The sequence below is a fragment of the Anser anser genome (genome assembly GCF_964211835.1).
Source record: "Anser anser genome assembly, chromosome: 16".
NCBI classification, from domain to species: domain Eukaryota; kingdom Metazoa; phylum Chordata; class Aves; order Anseriformes; family Anatidae; genus Anser; species Anser anser.
This window is the reverse complement of record NC_139737.1, coordinates 9,386,722-9,406,022: the sequence shown is the minus strand read 5'-3', so window position 1 is coordinate 9,406,022 and position 19,301 is coordinate 9,386,722. Positions and strand designations below refer to the sequence as shown.

General features: G+C 41.2%; 1 protein-coding gene across 2 annotated transcripts in view; it reads right to left on the bottom strand.

Moving 5' to 3' along the window:
• Positions 1–19,301, bottom strand: part of PREX1 (phosphatidylinositol-3,4,5-trisphosphate dependent Rac exchange factor 1) — a 172,277-nt gene that overhangs the window by 78,906 nt on the left and 74,070 nt on the right. For both annotated transcript variants that reach the window (XM_083802157.1, XM_083802158.1), the window contains exons 4-5: positions 13,527–13,631; positions 10,088–10,189 (exon numbers count right to left, since the gene is read on the bottom strand). In XM_083802157.1, coding sequence (XP_083658283.1) covers positions 10,088–10,189; positions 13,527–13,631 — 207 coding nt within the window. The remainder of the gene's footprint in view (positions 1–10,087; positions 10,190–13,526; positions 13,632–19,301) is intronic.

Here is a 19,301-nt window from a genome sequence, read left to right as displayed (position 1 = left end):
TCCTCAAAATTACAGACAGTGATTGACAATTGCTGAATGACGATGGAGGAGATGGTCATGTGCTGACAACTGGGAATCCCACTAAGAGAGGAGTTAATGATTGTAACTCTTGGATGATTTACAGAGCAACACATGAAGAAGAAAGGGAAGCTGCCTGCTACAACTGTCAGTCACTATCACAAATGTAATTCCCTGGGGGAATTTCTCACCCCACTTTTGTTCAAAGCACAGCCAGGGCAAGTAAGAAGAGAGGGGTTGCACCTTGGTGACACCAGCCTCTGTTTCCAAAACAGAGAACAATTTTTGCTACATGACTCTCATTAAAATCTTTGCTTGTAAGCAAAGGGAGACAGCCTGTGGCACACATCCATCTCCCTGGCTCCAGCAGCACAGTAGCCTGCTTTGATGCCCCAGACACCCCCCTCCCCTATTGTGTCCTCATACTCTGCAGAATACCCCCCAGCTGCTCTGTGCCTCCTCCTGCCTGAAAGCAGGGAAGATATGGGAGCAAATGCCTACTTTCTGGCCCCCAGCATTTTCTGCAGTGGCTGCTATTGTGAGGAAAATGAAGCTCTTTGACACTCCTGAGTCTTTTCTCATTCTCCCTTTCCCCTATACCTACCCCCCAGTCTCCTGACTTGGGTGATGCTCTGTCTTGCCAAAGAAGGAAGGGCAGAAAATGGCACCACAGCACCTTCCCTCCCGCCCCCAGCTAGCTGCCTGCAGTGCTGACCAAGGAGCAGGAGAGGAGGCTGGAAAAGGCAGGGAGAGGAGTGCTGGCTGAGCACTCATCTGCCTCAACAGCAGCAGCAGCTGAAACAGTCAGAGCAGTGGCACTCCGTTGGGGCAGGTGTCTCGCTTGTCCCACCACGACTCAGTCGTAAGCCAGGCAAGGAAGAGCCCTGCTGCTCTGCCACTGACAGCCCCTGAAAGAGCAGAGCCCGGCACTTCTGAAACACGGCCAGGGAGCTCTGGGTGCTTATTTACTTTAGTGACAGATTTATGATGTGTAAACTATGAGAGCATTTGCCAACATGTTGAAAGGCAGCTGAGGGAGAGACCAGATGGCAAACCTTGGGTATGACGGCCCTGTCTTCCATACAGCTCGTCTATACTGCTGTCTGGAAGGACTTCATGTATTGCAACTTATGCACCACTAGGCCTAGGACATGAGGTTGCCATCACTTGCAGAAATCTATTCCTTGCGAAGACTGTCTTAAACTAATTCATAAAATATCTACTTTCTAGCTACAAAGTTGTTAAACCTTCAGACTAACCAGCAGTTGAGAACAGAAAAGCTGGTATTTTTCACAGCCTTTCTAATCTTCAGCGTTATCCTCTGACTTCTCTCTTCCTCTTGAAAAAAAAAGTTGCAAACATATTCTGTATTATAAGCTTGAAAAAAAGAACTGTTCTTTAATGAACACAGATCAAAATGGGAACTGTTTCCTCTCAGCACAGCATTCTCCTTTTATTGCACAGCTTTTTCATAGCTGCCAAGTTTGAGGTTGTGCCACTCACAGCACCTATACACAGAGCCCAACTGATTTTATGAGGGGAGTAACAGCACTCAGACATCCACAGCCAGCTGTAGTGTCCCTCTAAACAGCATGCAGAAAGGAAGGATAGGTAATCTACCTATCTACCCAAACCTACCCTATTTTCATTTAAAACTTCAGTCCTGTCACCACAGCCCCTCATAGAGTCCCTCCTCATCTTTCCTGTAGGCCCCCTTTAAGTTCTGGAAAGCTCCTATAAGGTCTCCCTGAAGCCTTCTGTTCTCCAGGCTGAACTTCCCCAGGTCTCTCAGCCTCTCTTCACAGCAGAGGTGCTCCAGCCCCCTGATCACCCTTGTGGCCCTCCTCTGGACCCACTCCAACAGATCTACATGCTCTTATGCTGGTGGCTCCAGAGCTGAATGCAGCACTGCAGGTGGGATTTCACGAGAGCAGAGGGGGAAAATCATCTCCCCTGACCTGATAGTTTCCAGGAGGATCTGCTCGAGGATCTTGCCAGGCACAGAGGTGAGAATGACTGGCCTGTAGTTCCCTGAGTCTTCTTTTCTTCCCTTTTTAAAAATTGGGGTGGTGTTTCCTCTTTTCCAGCAAGTGTGAACTTCAGACTGCCATGACTTCCCAAATGTGATGGATAGTGTCTTAGAAAGTTCATCTACCAGTTCCCTCAGGACCTTTGGATGCATCTCATCAGGATCCATGAACTTGTGTTCCTTCAGGTTCCTTAGATGCTCTTGCACCTGATCTCCTTCTTCATTCTCCCAGTCCCTGTCTTTGCCTTCTGCCTCCTGGGTGATATGGTTAGAGCACTTGCTGGTAAGGGCTGAAGCAAAAAAGTCACTGAGTACCTCAGCCTTCTCCATATCCTGGGTAACCAGGTCTCCTGTTTCCTTTAGGAGAGGGCTCACATTTTTCCTAGTCTTCCTTTTATCACTGACATCGTTGTAGAAACCCTTCTTGTTGCCCTTGATGTATCTGGGCTTTAGCTTTCCTAACTTGATCCCTGGCTGCTCAGACAGTGTCTTCATATTCCTCTCAGGTTACCTGTCCCTGCTTCCATCCTGTGTTTCTTTTTTGTGCCTGAGTTTGGCCAGGAGCTCCTTGTTCATCCATGCAGGCATCCTTGCACTTTTGCATGATTTCCTCTTTGTAGGGATGCATCGCTCTTCAGCTTGGACGAGGTGATCCTTGAGTATTAACCAGCTTACTTCAGCCCCTATGCGTAGATGAACCTATGCAACAATTTCACATGCTTCCACATGAGCAGGTTCGGATCCCTGGATAACAAATTGCACTTTGAAACTGATTCACAAAGGTGTATTTGGGAAATTCACAAAGGTGAAATTGGAAGCTACAATTCGTCAACTTATCCTTAGAAGAAACAGTGTAAAAGTAACAGATACATAGGTAAAGCTCTTGCATTTGGATTCTAAGAGATTATTTGGCTTTTTAGTTCCATCCAAATAGTCTAACAATCACGAAATAACTATGAAGGAAAAGGCCCTGCTAGAGACTTAAATGTTGCCTTACTTCACTTATTAACTGTACCAAAAAGAGAGAGAGCACTCTACAAAGAAATGTCAATCTTCAATTATGCAATGTAGTGAAAGGATTTCCAACTGAAGCATTTCAGTATCAGATACAGCTTTAAATAGCTGAAGGCTAAAAGAGTTCCAAACATGATAGAATCTAAATATAAAAACTAAATCACATAAGAAATAAGACACATCAGCTGTTCGTGCATTTGTCTATTTACTAATTGTGCTTGACGCCCAAAAAAAGAAACAAAAAAACTCTGAGGAGAGACCTCAGCAACATGAACATTGCACAGGCAAATGCAAAAAGGTAGCAGGAGGGATGCTGAGCGAACGATGCAGGCAGGCAGAGGAAACTAGAGGTTTTTCAAATGTAAACACACTTTTAATACTTCCTAGCAGAAAGGATGTTATTCTGCTTAACTGATCTTTTTTTTAAAAAGAAGCCTGTGTCATCCTTTCACATGTCCTCCCTGCCACACAAAGATGATGGTGTGCTTAAAAATGGCACCTGAACATGTTTAGCAGTTGAAATTTAATCTCTGTAAGTCTCTATATTTTAAAAAACTCTTTCTGTCTTCATACTTTTGAGGACACTCACGGATGGCTTTAACACGAATTTTGTGCAACGACTGTTAACACTGCAAATCATTGCTCACCAGGCTGTGTCACTCTGCACTACAAACCAGTGCATGCATAAAACATGGTTTCAGAGATACATCCGTTGGTAATTTAGTGAACATCTCAGGATTACAGAGATAAAGACACCATATTTCTTATCATTTCAAAAAGTCACGGTAATAAACAGTTCAGTTCCAAATTGTGTTTTAAAGGGTAAAAAAACACCACCAATAACAACAACAAAAACACAACATGCATAAAAACACAACACCTTTCTGCAAAGATAAATGTAGCTAGAAGTTTTATATTTGTGTTTTTCAGTTTACATGCATTAAAATAAATTTTCTACTATAACTAACCAGAAAATAGATGCTACACCAGGCTCTGTGTACCCATCAATCACAGCAGTTTTTATCCTGTATGTTTTTTAAATTTATAATTTATGTCACTGCCTCTGCAAGGTAAAGACTAGACAGCAATAAATCACTAAAACTGATTACATTAGATGTGCCATCAAATCTTCAACATACGCTTAAAAATTAAAGTGAAACAAAAACGTGTTTTATATATATTAGCAGTTATTTGTGATTATATATAGAAAGCATTGAAGACAGAGTATGATTTATAAATTGGTAGAATTCCTTACAACTCTGTAGGGTGTATATATAATTTTTAATGCTGTAACATTATGCTACGAAGAGTTGGATTTTAACCAGGCAATATTATGAATCTAAGAGCAACATCACTCTTCTGAGGATTGAGGGGGGAGCAAAGCCCCGAAGATTAAATGTACTCAATTAGGGCTAATTAGAAGGTTTTGTTCCTTAAACATCACTGAGAGGAATGCAGAAGGAGAAGAGGGGAATGAGGGAGTTTTCTTCATTCTGTTCTGTGTCCCCAGCACTGGCTTCCCATCCCTGCCTTTCACTGCATTTGTTCAGGCCTGTGTACACCTCACTGCTGGGCTCTCCCCTACAAGAGGGCTCTGAGCCCGGATGCTCGGCTTTCTCCTCCAGGTTTTTCTTTTCCTCGTAGGGCCAATGAGTCTTCCGTCACATGAAGCAATACATAATTACTGCCCTAAATCCTCCATAGAGTTGCATGTATTATGAGATATTTTTAAAGTATCAGAGGTGTAATGTGCATTTCTGGCTGGAGACTTAGCAATTCCTTAAGAGAACAGACATCAAGTAAGAAACAACCTCTGTGACATGCACTGGGCTATCAGGAGCCTGTAGGGGTGCGGCCATCATGTGCTTCACATTCCTCGCGTGTTGGGAGGAAGGAGACAGAAATGACTGTTCCTAATCCCTACCCCCAGTGGTGTGATTAACTCATGATCACTCTTCCCCTAGGGTTTTCTTCTTGCTGACATAAATGCTCTTTATTAGGGGGAAAAGGCTATTTTTGTTCAGAGATTGGTTTACACAACAGCTGCTTCTACTCCTAAGACGTATAGTTACCGCTAATTAATACAGAGTCATACAATTATTATCAGTGAGACAGAGCTGCCTTAATCCAAGACGTTCTGCTAGAAATATTTACTCAGCAAGCTCTCCAGTGTACACATCCAAAATGAAGTTTTAAGTCACTCGCACTGTATATGCTCTCAAGTTCTGTCCATCTGTTTGTCTTTGCTGCTTACCAACTCATAAGGCCCATCACAGCAAGCACAGCTCCATTTTGTTCAAACCTACTCAAAGACTCTTTTCTCGCTTTTAAGGAAAATTTATAATGCATCTCATCACTAACAAACATTCAGAGCTCCAACACACCCAAATGGACTTCAAATCCTCTGCTGAAGTGTGACAGCAAGGGAAAGAAGTGGGAGATAGATACATCAGGGAGGGTTTGGACTGGGGATAAAACTAACTTACTGACCAAAAAGTTTGTGCTAATTCTCTTCTCATGCTGCCTGAAGCAGACAAAAACTGTACTAGGGAAAAAATATTATCATTTCTGCTGTTTGCACAGAGATTGTGAAACACCATGGTGAGGTCTGAGTCCCACGCTTCAAACCAAACATAAGGCTTGCAAACTAGACTTCCAAGGAAAGCAATCAAAATTTAAAAACTGTTTAGTCAGACACTCCAAAGTTGCTATGTTTGGTGCACAGAAAAAGAAACTGCAAAAAAAATGAGCTTTATCAACCACCATCACCTGAATGATCATTCTGTCTCCTTAATTTTTTGGTTAAAAAAAAAAGTTTGGTCAGAGGATGAGAAAATGTAAGATCAATTACAGGATGTCATACTTTACACTGGAAATTACTGATAAGATTTTTTTAAGGTGTATCTGCACTTAGAGATATTCCAGTATGCTATTCCTAATTAAGTAACCCAAATCAACTTAATGTGAGATGCTATTATTCTGGAATAACAACACTCACATATGGAATTAAGCAAAAATAGTTATCACGTTTTAAAAGTGCCTTTCCCTACTATTTATGGCTGGCTTTCAAACATATAAGTCTGAGTTACTATGTTCATATTATCTTTATCAAACCTAACTACTTAGCTATCCTAAATGATTATACTATAAGAAGGTCATTTCAAAGTTATCAGAAAATCTGCATGTTCACAAATTCTTATTAAAAACAAAAATAGAAAAGTAGGATAACACTATGATTTTTCTAATCAGCTGGAATACAGAGTATCTGTTTGCCCTGGGAATTAGATAAAATAAGATCCAATTCCCATGAATACAAAACTGCTATTTCAGGAGCAATAACTGCAGTTCAGTGGCAAGGGGAGAACAAATGCTTAATTTGAGGGTTGTGTTATTTTTAAATCTAATTTTTTTTTTTGATTGGCAAGTTGCATTTTCTTGGTCAGCACTAACAGAAATCAGCCCTCCCCTTCTCTTAGCTTTCTTGATGTCTGAAACATTTGTGTCCACGGTGGTAATTTTGTGCCAGCAAGCATCAGACAAGTGTGGAATGGGACACAGTTCATTGACCATGAACTCACTAGTTTGAGAATCAGCATCAGTTAGATTTCTAATGATCACACACATTGCCAGAGCTGAACACCCCCTAGTAATGGCATAGCCTCACTGACTGAGGCAGATTTGTTGCTTAACAGAAACTAAATTCCCTTCAGCTTTTACTTGAAATTTTTATGTCCTGTCCAGGAAATTTCAAGTAGCAAACTGTGTGATTTATATCAGCCTGTATACACAAAGAAATCCCTAGAAAAATGGAATGCAGATTACAAGACCCATCATTGCAGCTCTCCCTGTTCACTCCCTTCGTGGCTCTTTGCTCTACACATGTGTGTGGTTCTGAGAGAACAGTAACAGATCCAAACACTCGTGCCCCCATCCCACAAGGCAGGCACAGTGTTGGCATCAAAGACAAATTTACCTTCATTCTACCCTACTGTGGCTGGAAGTGAAGAAACGCTGCTGAGTCTTAGCCTTCCTGGTGGTATTTTTGGCTTTCAAAGAAATGAGGTTTGTACTCGCTGGCTTTTTGACATACGCAACTGTGTACATGTGAGAAAGTAAAAACAACACACCTTATTTCCACAGGCCAACATTTGTTCCCCAGAGCACAATGCCTTCAGTTGCCATTGTACTTGGAAACACCACAGTTCAGAGAAACTTATTTTAGGCTTTTGATCACTCCCTCTTTGCAAAGCAAATTCTTAAAGAGCAAGAGAAACCGTTTCATTGATAGCTCTTCCAATCACTGACACAGAACCTCACACTTTCTGAAAGATTTGTCCTATAATGGTACAGAGGAATAGGAAAGTTTAAGTTGAAGAATACCAAAAAGTCACTGCAACAATAATACTACCTTGTAATCAAAAGTGTGCATCTCCTCTGGCATTTGAGTGACAGAGCATCTCTCATTCATTTCTGAGTAAAATCCCTGAAATTTCAGGAATTTCTGTAATATTGGCAGTTTCTGACATTCTAATATTTTGATGGGCTTTTAAAACAGAATAGAGATTTTGATTTGCAAGTCAAGCTTCTGTCTGTAGATAAAAAGTCAGATTATCCAAACTGATAGAGATCTATGACTCAAACACATTTTCCAAAAAAGCTTAGAAATTAAGCAAGTCTCGTTAGCAACAGGTGATTCAGCAACAATTTCATATTAAAAAGAGAAAAAGAGGCACTCAGTTGGGGATGTAGGGAGTTCCCTAAACCAGCTATGTGCATGGCTCAGAGCTGAGATCCCCAAGCTGTGCTTCGGAGATGACTGGTGGTCAGAGCCAGTGCAGCAAACCGCATTGGCTTCAGCTTATCAAAAAGGTCACAGAGCAGAACATGAGAAACGCAGCATGTTAACAGTGATATTCTGGTTCAAAAAGATTGAGAAGTACTGAGATAAAACTGCTTAAAGATCACTAAAGATGAATGTAGCAAAGGTACAGCAGATTTTGACCATTCTGGCTTGATGAAGATATCTCCAGCATGGAATCAGTAACGAGATGAAGGAACCTGGCCCACCGGCTCTGTACCTAACAACTCCGTTCATACAAAGGGTAACTGTGACAGGAAATCTGCAGGAAGTTAACACTTCGTCTTTCAGTAGCAGCACAAATGCAGAGATCGGTTCAAAAGTAAGAATACAGACGCTGTTTCCTCTGACTGAAGATTCTTAGAAAATAAGAAAGGGATCTCTGTAAGGAACCAAGACAATCTCATATTTTCACATCTTGAACACACCGGTAGATAACAATCACTGAACACACCTCATATTGAAAATGAGAAAACACACTACCAAAATACTAGGTCAGGAATGCACATCTCAAGGTCTGCACATCCCCCCTTCCAGTCACCGTATCAGATGCTGCAGGAGCTCTCTTTTTGTGCACAATGTTGCTCACAGTCATCGAACAGATCCACAGACTGAACAGCTACCAAATTCTCTCCATACTAACCCCAAATAAACAAATACACTGGTCTTAAGCTGAGGCATCATTACGTTGTCAATTATCCCTATATAACCAGACTTCTCTGAAGATAAATCAGAGCTGGAGCCACTCATGTGCTTCCTTGATCTAGACACCTTTGCCCCGTCTTGATTATTATTAATACTCTGGCAGAAATGCCTGTAGCAGTCCCACACATTAGCTTCTTCTATGTGCCTAACAGCAGGGGAAAGGAAACAAAGAAAGCACGTCCGGTTATTTAAAACCATAAGAGGAATCTGCACTCCAATGGATTGACTGGACTGATAAACTGGCCATATACATGTAAATCCCAGTAACAGGTCCACAAGACATGGTGCATGAACACCTGCTGTAAGATGGGTTTGTGCTGTATAGACCAAAAAATTGATTCCACCTGTAGGAAGGACATATTTTGAAAATCTACCTCTTGAAAGCTCCAGTTGGATGGAGAGAAATAATTTAAATATTCAGAAGGTGAAACAGAACTCTAATAAAAGGAAATACATCAGTATTGAGCTAACCAACTTGTACCTATGAAAGCCCTTATTCAATCTGAATTTACAGACACAGCACTGCAATAATTTTACACAACATACACTTGATTCACATGGTCAGCCTGTGACAAAGAACACTAGCTCATCACAGAATTATTTTCTTCCACAATTAAGGGACCTTTCTTCTGAGATAAAAGGTAGTTGCTTCTTATATTTTTTTATAAATTAAGTTTATCTTAGTAAATATAATGTCACTCTAAGAATGACACCCCTGAAAATTCATGGCTTTTAGCCACAGAGTAACTGCAAGGCCACTGGTGTTGCAAGCTCTCCCAGAAACTGCTTTCTCCTTTTCCTTTTCCCCACCAGGCGCGTGACCCAGCCCTGACCTGGAGGGTGAGAGGCAAATTAGTTCTCTGTAGGTCTCCCACTCTTCAGCTCCTACACTAAGACTGCTAGCAAGGGGGCCAATTAGTGCCAATTGCAGTAGTCATTTCTGCAACGACACCTGTCCATTGGGAACTTGTCTGAGACAACCAAACAGGTCTCAAACAAGCCGCCAAACAGCTGTCAGATGATAAAGAATTTTGATCATTACTGACCTGAACACACTCAAACTAGAGACCTAGCAATGAAAGATGTCTCCTGTTTCCAGTCCCCAGAGCCGTAGAGTTCCTCAGAATACTGATACAATTCTGTTTGAACACAGCTTTCCAGGAAGTGGCTAAAACAGCACTCAAGTCTTAACAAACATCAGAAGAGATCTGAAGTCAAAAGACATTAGCTAGACAGTAAGTCACCCTCTCTGCTCTACTCACACCATTACAACTTTAACAGCCTGGCAGTATCAGCCAGCTTTTTGACTGTACCCACAAAAAGCCATGTTTTGCAGAGAGGATTCAGCTTTTGGAAGTACATGCCAAGCAGGTAGTAGTGACAGCAAAAGCCATGGCTAAGAAGTTGCAAAAATCACTCCAACAGTAAAACAACTAGCTAGAGAAATTCTTTTGTTGGTTTACCTTAAGCAGAAGTGGATATTTGCAAATTCGCTGAATTGGCGTCAGCAGATAACCCTCCAGTGGAATGTCTGTTGTCTTTCTGCCTCCCAAAAGCATGCAACTCTATAATCAAAAAAAGGAAACAAATGTTAACCCAGACACAACACTTTCACATGCTCTTTGACAAGATTTTCTGTTTCTATAATACATATTATGGTCACAAAGAACTTTGCCACTCCTAAGATAAAGGAAATGAGACTTCATTCACCACTGAAATATGGCCATCAAGTTAAGCCTGACTCTCTGCGAATCAGCAGAAGAAAAATCACTGGGGATAACAGTGGCTGTATAGAAAGGTCTCTTCTCAAAGGAATATTATACAGCTGGTGACTCAAAGAAAATGTCATAATACCATGACAATCAGCAAAACCTAGATGCACCGTTACCTAAAGGAATCCAACCTACCCCCACAATCAACATGGCCATTTGTCTTCATCCACTATGCAAAGTTTGCACTATTGCTCCAGAAAACTCAATGGCTAAAATAAAACATACTAACTAGGAGTCATGTAATTAACTCTAGGCCAGTCTCTGCGTCTGAAGGAAATCAAATATAGCTCTGAAATAAGTGAGTCATCTGCATCACATCCACCAATTCTCTGGCAAAACATTATGTCTAAGCCCAGCTGGACAAACAGCATGGGCGCTCTGGCTGGCTAAACACTGCAAATGTAGCTCTGAACCAGTCGCAGCGCATGATGCTGCTTGCCCAGCAAAGCAGTTACAGGACGTGCAGGCAAAGGAAAAGGAGAACGCTGATGCAAGAGGCGATGACATTTAAGGAAACCAGATTTCAGTAATTCTAATGCTCAAAAAAAAAAAAAATCCACTGTTTCAACATTAACTATTCTTGGAGCCCTGTGGTTTCCAGACAAAGGTGAAGGGCATTTCTGTACCCAGGACAGTGACTACTCTTCCAGTGTTGCTTGAACATAGTAAGAAAGGTGACAATATAAACCCTTGAGAAATATTGGACCAATACACCAAAGAAACAGAAGTCCAAACAGATTTTAGGTTAAGAAACAGATGCAGTGACTGATCAACCCTTGCAATACTCACATAAAAGTTCTCACACCTTTGGAGGGGCATTCTGGGAGAATCATTTCACAGATAAATTTGTGTACACTACAAGAAATGTTTAATTTCTTAGTACATTATGGAAATTCTCAGGGCTGACATGGAAGGGGAATTTAAGAACTGAGTATGGCATAGAAAAACCTACAGTCCCTGACCTGTCTTTATTTCTTCACAGTAATTTGTAATCTCTGTGTGATAAACAATCATTGACTTATTGTAAGCTTTTTACGTACTTCCCTGAAGATGCTGGTTTTGCATGATGCCAGAGGTAGGCAGTTGACTCAGATGGACTTCAAATCCATCTGAGATAACCTAGCCCTACATTTCTATGTTTGGCCATGAATCTGGACAACTTTGCTCCAAAAATCATCCCAGTTGCAAACCTGCCCTGCCAACAGAAGCTGAAGTTTAAATCAATTTCAGCCAAGATGCGCTTGCTTTGGGGCATCACTGATGACATTTTCCCCTGTGAAATGTGTGCTGTGGCTCAGACACACTCAAACATAGTGGGTTTTTGGCTGTAGTTCAATAATTCTCTTCTTCAAGAAGTGTTCATAGACATCCTACATAAATCTCATTATTCCTAAGTGGTATTTTTACAGACACTTGTCTGTAAAATAACCCTTCCCCAGGGCTATTCTAGATCTGTGGCGTTGGCTACCAGCTCACAATGCTCCCTGTCCAATTTTCCAAGTCTCGGGTGATTCAGTCCTTCCCGTCTCTCCTTTCAGCCCTCCCTCTAGCTCTGGGCTCAAAACTGCCCTTTAACACTTACTGATTTTTCAAACACATTCCCACATTCTGCATTTCAGCAGCTGCGAGGGGGCAATCGGGCCAAATCCATACTCACAAGCAAAGCTTTGTATTTTAATGCAGCTTTCTCTGCATGGTGGCATTATAGCATCGGCTTTAGGAGGGAGTGGATAGGAGACTGAAGGCCTGGAAGAAATTACAACAGCCACAACAAAGAAAAGACTTCAGCACAGCCTCTCCTCCCATCGTTACTGTTATTTTAAAATTCTCTTGGATTCAGGTGCTGCTGCAAGCCACAGCAGACAGTGTGATATCTTTAATGTGCTTCATAATTAGTTTGCCAGCTGCTGCCGGCAACAGAGACAGGAGGTTTTCGCCAATCCAGTGGAAATGCAGAGAACACTCTGGATGTTGGGAAGGATGGTGTTTATATTCATTTTCATTGCTCCTATTTCTTGTTATTTTCCCTCAACAGAAGCATCCAGGGGAGTCCATGAACAGGAATGGCTCATTTGGAGACTCAAACTAATGGTTTAATGGTGTTCATTAAACTCAGACGTGATAAAGAGATTCCGAGTACCCAATAGCATGCATGTTCCTGCCCCTCCCTCCAAGGCCTATATTTTGTGGCTAAAAGAATGCTCTGCTTGTGACAGGCATTTATGCAGGAGTTTCCTTCTGCTCTACTCTATTAGGAAAGGGCAAGCCTTTGGCAGAAAGGAAAAAACAAGAGCAGAAAGAAGAGCAGACAGGGTCCATTGCAAAGCCTTTCTTTTTCTTCACAGCATTCACTAAGGCAGTAAACTAGCGTGCTGAATTGGTCCCTCACCTACGCATCATCCCCATTCCAAATGCCTTCCCATCCATGAGTAGGAAAACAAGACACCTAAAATCAAGGAGAATTGGGGTGGATGCTGGGAGGAGAAATACGGAAGGAATTAAAAAAAAAAAAAAAGAAAAGAAATAAGAAACCTCAGGCAGAAGGCTCTGTCTGCAGGTTGTTTCTCCTCCCAGCCCAGCCTCCAAAGAAGGCTGTAGGCCACACTCCCTTCCCAACATAGATACTAACACATCATGGGTTGGATGAGGAATTGGGCCATTTTTTAAACAAGCAGCAATGACACCACCAAAAGAATTCATCCAGCCTACGTTTCTTGCCCACAACTGGGCTCCCAGGGAAAATAGTGTCAGAAGCAGGCCACGTGTTTCTGGTGGGTCTGCAGATGGCAAATTGGTCAGAGAACTGAGCATGGAACCAGATCCACTGGGAGCTAGTCACAGCCCCACTGATGACTTATTACGTTAGTCCTTTCACAATCTTTACTCAACTTTTCTGTTGATTCTTTAAAAAAAATATTCCCTGTTTCTAATGGAATTACTCATACCATAGCTGTGCTTAGTTCTGTACTTGAACTCACCAGTGATTTCAATACCCATCCTTCTTGAGTGCTTCATAGCTGGAATGAATAATGTCTGCAAAATGCTTCGCATTCCTGGGATACTAAGGGGGTATTATGAGTACAGTACAAAGTCAGATCAGTAAGTCAAGAGTGCTAGAGAAGGTGCTTACCAGGAGGAATGCTCTCACTGTTGGGATCTTGTTCAATTCCATTAGCAGTCTGAGTGCTTTCTCGTGGTTGCTACAGTACTCCTCGTACACAAAGAATTTGTCTTTCTGCAAGGAAAAGCATATTAAGTTATTAACTTGGATAAAACTGAAGTGACAATATTGTCTCAGTCTGATACCAAATTCTTTACAAAGGAGTGTGCACACAAGTGGCGTTAGGGTTGCATTTTACACGGAGTGAATGATATTCCCCAAATGTGAATAATGTATAAAGGTGTTCCACTAATTCCAAACTTACTCTTGTAAATTAGCATCAGCTTTTGAGCACAGATCTCTCCAGCACTTTTCCTTTTAATGCATGGCTGAAATAATCTATCCTTTGCTGAAAGAATGGATTTTGCTATCTCAGGGACACTCACGTATGTGTTAAGATATTACAGCAGAGTAGACAGGAGCAAAGTAAAGGCGGGAGCAAGGGGGACATAAGCGGGACTGACATTTCGGAGCTGTGCTGATTACTGCTACAGGAAGAGGAAACAGAGATGGCTGGGAAGAACCAAGGACTGGAACATGTCAGAGGGGAACTATGGCACGTAGAGCAACCAGCTGGAAATCCCCTGCCTTGCCGGGCCGAGGGGGAAAACACCAGTGAATTGACAAATTCACTTCGTGTTCTGAAACACGAAGTGATGCATCAGCTGCCCACAACAGCTCTTCTGAATGGAAGCATTTCATTGAACATATACAAAATATCCAACCGACCATGGAAATGAAAGGAGGAGAAAGGTAGCTTTACGACTAGATTGAGTTAATTGGAGTGGATCATGTCATACCCACCACCACCTGTAGTGGAATGAAATCCCTGGTCAAGAACCAAGGGAAAACTGGCAGCACCCAGTTCTGCTTTACTGATCTTCGGAGCCAAAAACAGTGCATCTTCTTATAATGAACATTACCGGAGTCCACAGCAAACATCTGCAAACACTATGAAGTGATTCACAAAAGAAGCAGAAACAACTATTTCCATGCCTTAGTGGACCAGGCAAGGAGGTGAGTCGATCCTTTCAAGGCTGCTGGGAAGGGCTGAACTTTTAGCAGCTATGCTACGAGATCTCAGCATTGTGTTCACTGGAATAAAAGGAGGTCAAGAGGCTGCATTAGGCTTCAGTCAGGTTAAATGGTTCAGAAGCTAAAAGCACCCAACATTTATCGCGTGCCTCTCATAATAGTAGCTTCTCTCCTGGTTCAGCTAAGCCACAGTGAAGTACCATGCAGAGGTACACAGAAAAGCTACTTTGCATATTAAAAGCAATTTAGCTGGGTTAGGGATAATGCACAAGACCTTGCAGAGCTAGCATCTCGGGGCATCATGCCATGTAGACAATGCCCTGCGGAGTTTGTTGTGGTGTTCACATCAACTTTCTATTTAGGATCCTAGCATGAAAATATTCTCCCTGAACTAACTCATCTCTCCAGAACTTGGAAGTTAATTTTCTGAGTTTTGATAGGCCTCCTGGCACTCTTCAGAAGACGTGGAGCGCCCTGTGCTAGCTCCTGATGAGATACCTGCAGTCTGGCTACCTCTAAGAGAGCTTACAGTGATCGAACCAAAAACTACTGCCAACTGAAGGAGTTAAGTAACACAAAGCCCTGGGAACACAGCTGCACTCATCGGGCATTCCCTTCACTATTGTCACATGGAAAAGAAATTGTGTTTACATTAGTTTAGGAGAAGCATTTGACATTCTGGTCAGATGCTCAATGGTTAGATGTACATGCTCAGACACTGAAAAGCACTTTTAGATTTATTTGTTTTAACTAACAATGTGGTGACTTTTATTTTCCCTTCCTCATGCCTCCAAAGGAAGAACTGACAGTAAAAAGATGCATTTCCAAACACAGCAACAATGGTACAAAGCAAATAAAACAACAGCCACGAAGTGCGGTGCAAAGAGCTGGAACACAGTTGTTCAAGACATCCTTCATCTACAGCTGTTCATATTGCTCTAATACTGGGAAGCTAGAAAGAAACAAAGGCTTCTGACCACCAGACGCAGGAAAAGGCAGGATTGAATCCATAGCACAATAGAAAAGAGGCAGACAGACCCAGAATTGTTTTTATCCTTAACGTGGAGAGTTGCAGAGAGAGAGAGGACAGATTTATGAGTTTCCCCTACATTTCCTCCCCTCCCCTCAGCTCCCTGGATGCACACAAGCAGCATGCGTGAAACTAAAAATAGCAACCATTAACACAACAGCATCCAGTGCATCAATGCACACAAAATGTCATTGCTTAGGTTTCTGACTACAGCTCCAAATGTCTGGAGTTTTGGGAGGTTATATTTAGATCATGACAAAATCCCTTTGCTGAACTCAAAACAGTACAATAATTATACACACACCAGAGTGCTTTCATCAAGTCTTTCCCATCTGTCCCTCATGCATGAGACCCACAAATATGACAACTATGTTTTAAATTACTCAGTGTCTGAAGTGTTTAATTTCCTCTCTGGGTGACATTCAGTCCTGGACTCTCCCATCCCCTGGTGAGGAAATTATCAGTTACATAATTACAGATGTTAGCCCAGGAATTGGGAACCTACAGTTACTCTATATTAAAGTGCAATTATGGTCAGAGAAGTGACCACACAAAAATGGCACCTTCTTATTCAGCAAATCTGCTGGATACACAGATAGACCTTCTGGTTTTGGTGACAAAAATAAGTCTATAACATTCTTAGTTTGGTTAAATATTTAAACAAATAGTTTATTTTTCATATATGTTATTTTGGGTCTGGTAGAACAGCCCACAAATTAGTGCAAATTTGAAAATACTTTTGGCTAGAAAATTTATGGAAGACATTTGGTAAACTGCAATCATGTTATTTGGATGTATTTTTAATGAGGCATGACATTTTCTTCTTTCAAAGCAAGCTAAAATCAGTTTTGTCAACATGAAAAGCCTAAACAAAAGAGATTTCATTCTGAACAAAACAAAATCCCTGATGACTTAAACAGTAAAACTGATCACTCATGCAGCATTGCTCCTAAAAATGAGATGACAACATTTCACTTGAACAAGCTTATTTTATAGCTACGAGGTTACCAAAGCTCTACCAGTATGACAGTGAAAGAAATCAAGCACCGGTCAATCCTCTGCCCTTCTGCTATGCAGTCTTATGTTTTCATCACCAGTAGAAGAAAGCCTATATTGACGAGGTGTGATTATTCAAAGTTCAGTGTATACGTTCTCTTTGATGTTAAAGATCTGTTCTACATTTTTTTTTTCAGTCAGCAGATTTAATTTTGAATTAACATTTAAGTGAGTTTGATATGACCATAACAGAAAGTAAAGAACAACAACTCTTTAAAAAATTCCAGTACCTAGCATCAGACAATGGACTTTTCATGATCTTCTGATCAAATAGAATACACCAGGGCAAACAAGGTCTGTCTTCCAGAACAAAAGTGCTTTTCACAGCTGAATAACAGAGCAAGCATATTTCATCATTTGTTAAAATACTTCCAAAAGTCAATGTGCATTAGTTGCAGTGAAAAAGTATAGCTCTTTTGGAGCCACTGCAATATTGGCTTGTTTCAGGTGTTACCCAAGATCTGAATCCTTCCAAGCCGGAGATCAGGGAGGATGTCCTAGCATTAATCTAAATGGATCAATCATGATCCTAGAGGCTTAATTACGACTAAAAGTGGCATCCTTTTTTGAGCATGGGTGGACTGCTGTTGAGCTAGGCTATTCTAGGCCAAGGTAAACCATGAAAATAGTCAAGTCTATAGATATTAGAAGAAATTTAGGATACACAGATCTCATCAACAGGACCCAAACACTATTCTGGTGGATCTCACCATGGGGAATCTGGAAACGTCTGTCAGAGGTGTGTAATACAAGGAAACTAGAGAAGAAATGCCCTCTGAGAAACTCTGTGTCTGAAAAAAAAAATTGTGCTTCAAACATTCTCAAACTCTTCTCTAAATTTATGAGCACTTTTAACATTGAGCTTCTGGAGAAGAGTACCTATGCTAACATCTGGCTGCTGACAAGGATGGGTTTTATAAGCTGAACTGGGAATGACCTTGCCAGGTGATCATGATAGAAGATACACTGATATGTTCAAGATTCACAGGCCTTATGTCATTTCCTCGCTGCAAACTCCCTGAGGATACACTGTGATTTGATGATAATGGGGAAAAAAAGCACTGAGGGCATTTTTTTCAGCACTTCTTTTTTTTAAAGCACATTACAATACGAGAACCTTAGGCAAAATGAAAAAAAAAAAAAAGAAAGTAAAGAAGTATCACCCACATTTTCCTTGGGTAAAACAGGCTAATGACATGTTCTGTCTCTCTCAAAAACAAAACAACACAACACAACACATTCTTCAGCCATGTTGCAGGAGTGCATCACTAGAAGAGAATAGCTGGCTTTTTCTCCAGGAAACCTCAAGTGTACTGCAAGGGCTTCTTGTGGTAGCAAAATACCGTACACAATTTCAAAAAAATGGTTTCAGCATCATGGAAATGCCTTCAGGAATGACTGTTTCTGAGGTGCAGTTTTGAGGGTTTTGTTTGTTTGGTTGTTTTTTTCTGTGAATGCTTCTGCTTCACCAGAACAACCCCAATAAGGGAAATGGAGCTTTGGAAACCTGATCAGAGAGGAACTCAAGACTAACTCTGAACCACAATTGCTGCTAGCATCTCCTGCTGGAGACTCACTATGGAAGCCTGCACTGTGAGAGGGGACAAATCCCACATCCCTCACTCCCACATACCTGCAGCGAGGCTATTCTAAAACCTAGGCACAGTCTGAACACAAGGACAGATCATTTCCTCCTTTCTCGATAACCTGCTGTTGACTCTTCCCTGCTCAGTCCTGAGGTGCCACAAAGCTTCTAATGTTATTCCTACACTTCCTTAGGGTCATTATTGATGAGACCAGCTTCTTCCATATATTCTGAATTGAAAGATGTTTGACTTCCACCTGCATGAGCTACAGGTTTTCTTCCCTAAGGGACTGTGAAATGGTTGATGTACACGTTATTTGCAATGCAGTCCACAGACTACAGCGTAAACTGATCTCAGTGAAATGGCCTCTGTTACAAGACAAATTCTTACCAGCACTCATCTCTATGCATTATCGTTTCATAATTCCTGCTTTGTTGCATGTTTGAGAAATAAGGAATATTCAATTACATAATTATTAAATTCTGCAGGAATAAAGTTACAAAATGCTATGTTCATGTACAAGAAGATATTGCCAATGACTACATGTACCAGGCTTGAATTCAGTCAAACTACAAGATATTAACATTTCTGGCTAGTCAGTGCCACCCTGAAACACAGTGGACAATCTGACAGCATCACTCAAGACACCCTTGCTAATGAGTACTAATATGTTAGTACAGGACATCTTGTTGGTGGGCAATGATTCTAGCAGGTATTCAAGTCTTTAACTGAGTACATCAGTTAAGTCATACAGTCAGTCCTTACAGATGACACAATTTTGGAGCACTGTTTCAATACACATTCTACTATTATTTTAATTGTCACAACGTAAATAAAATTTATAATTGGTAAAGCTCTATAAGTCAAGAATGGCTGTATAACCTCTGTCCACTCAAGCCCAATGAACTGTGAAAGCATGAATTATAATTATGGAAGTGTAATACAACATATTTTGATGGGAGGTTGGCCTGTGGCTTAATGCAGTTAATAAGAATTTGAAGAAATGGCTATTACGTATATACTTTCTAATTTTTCAGA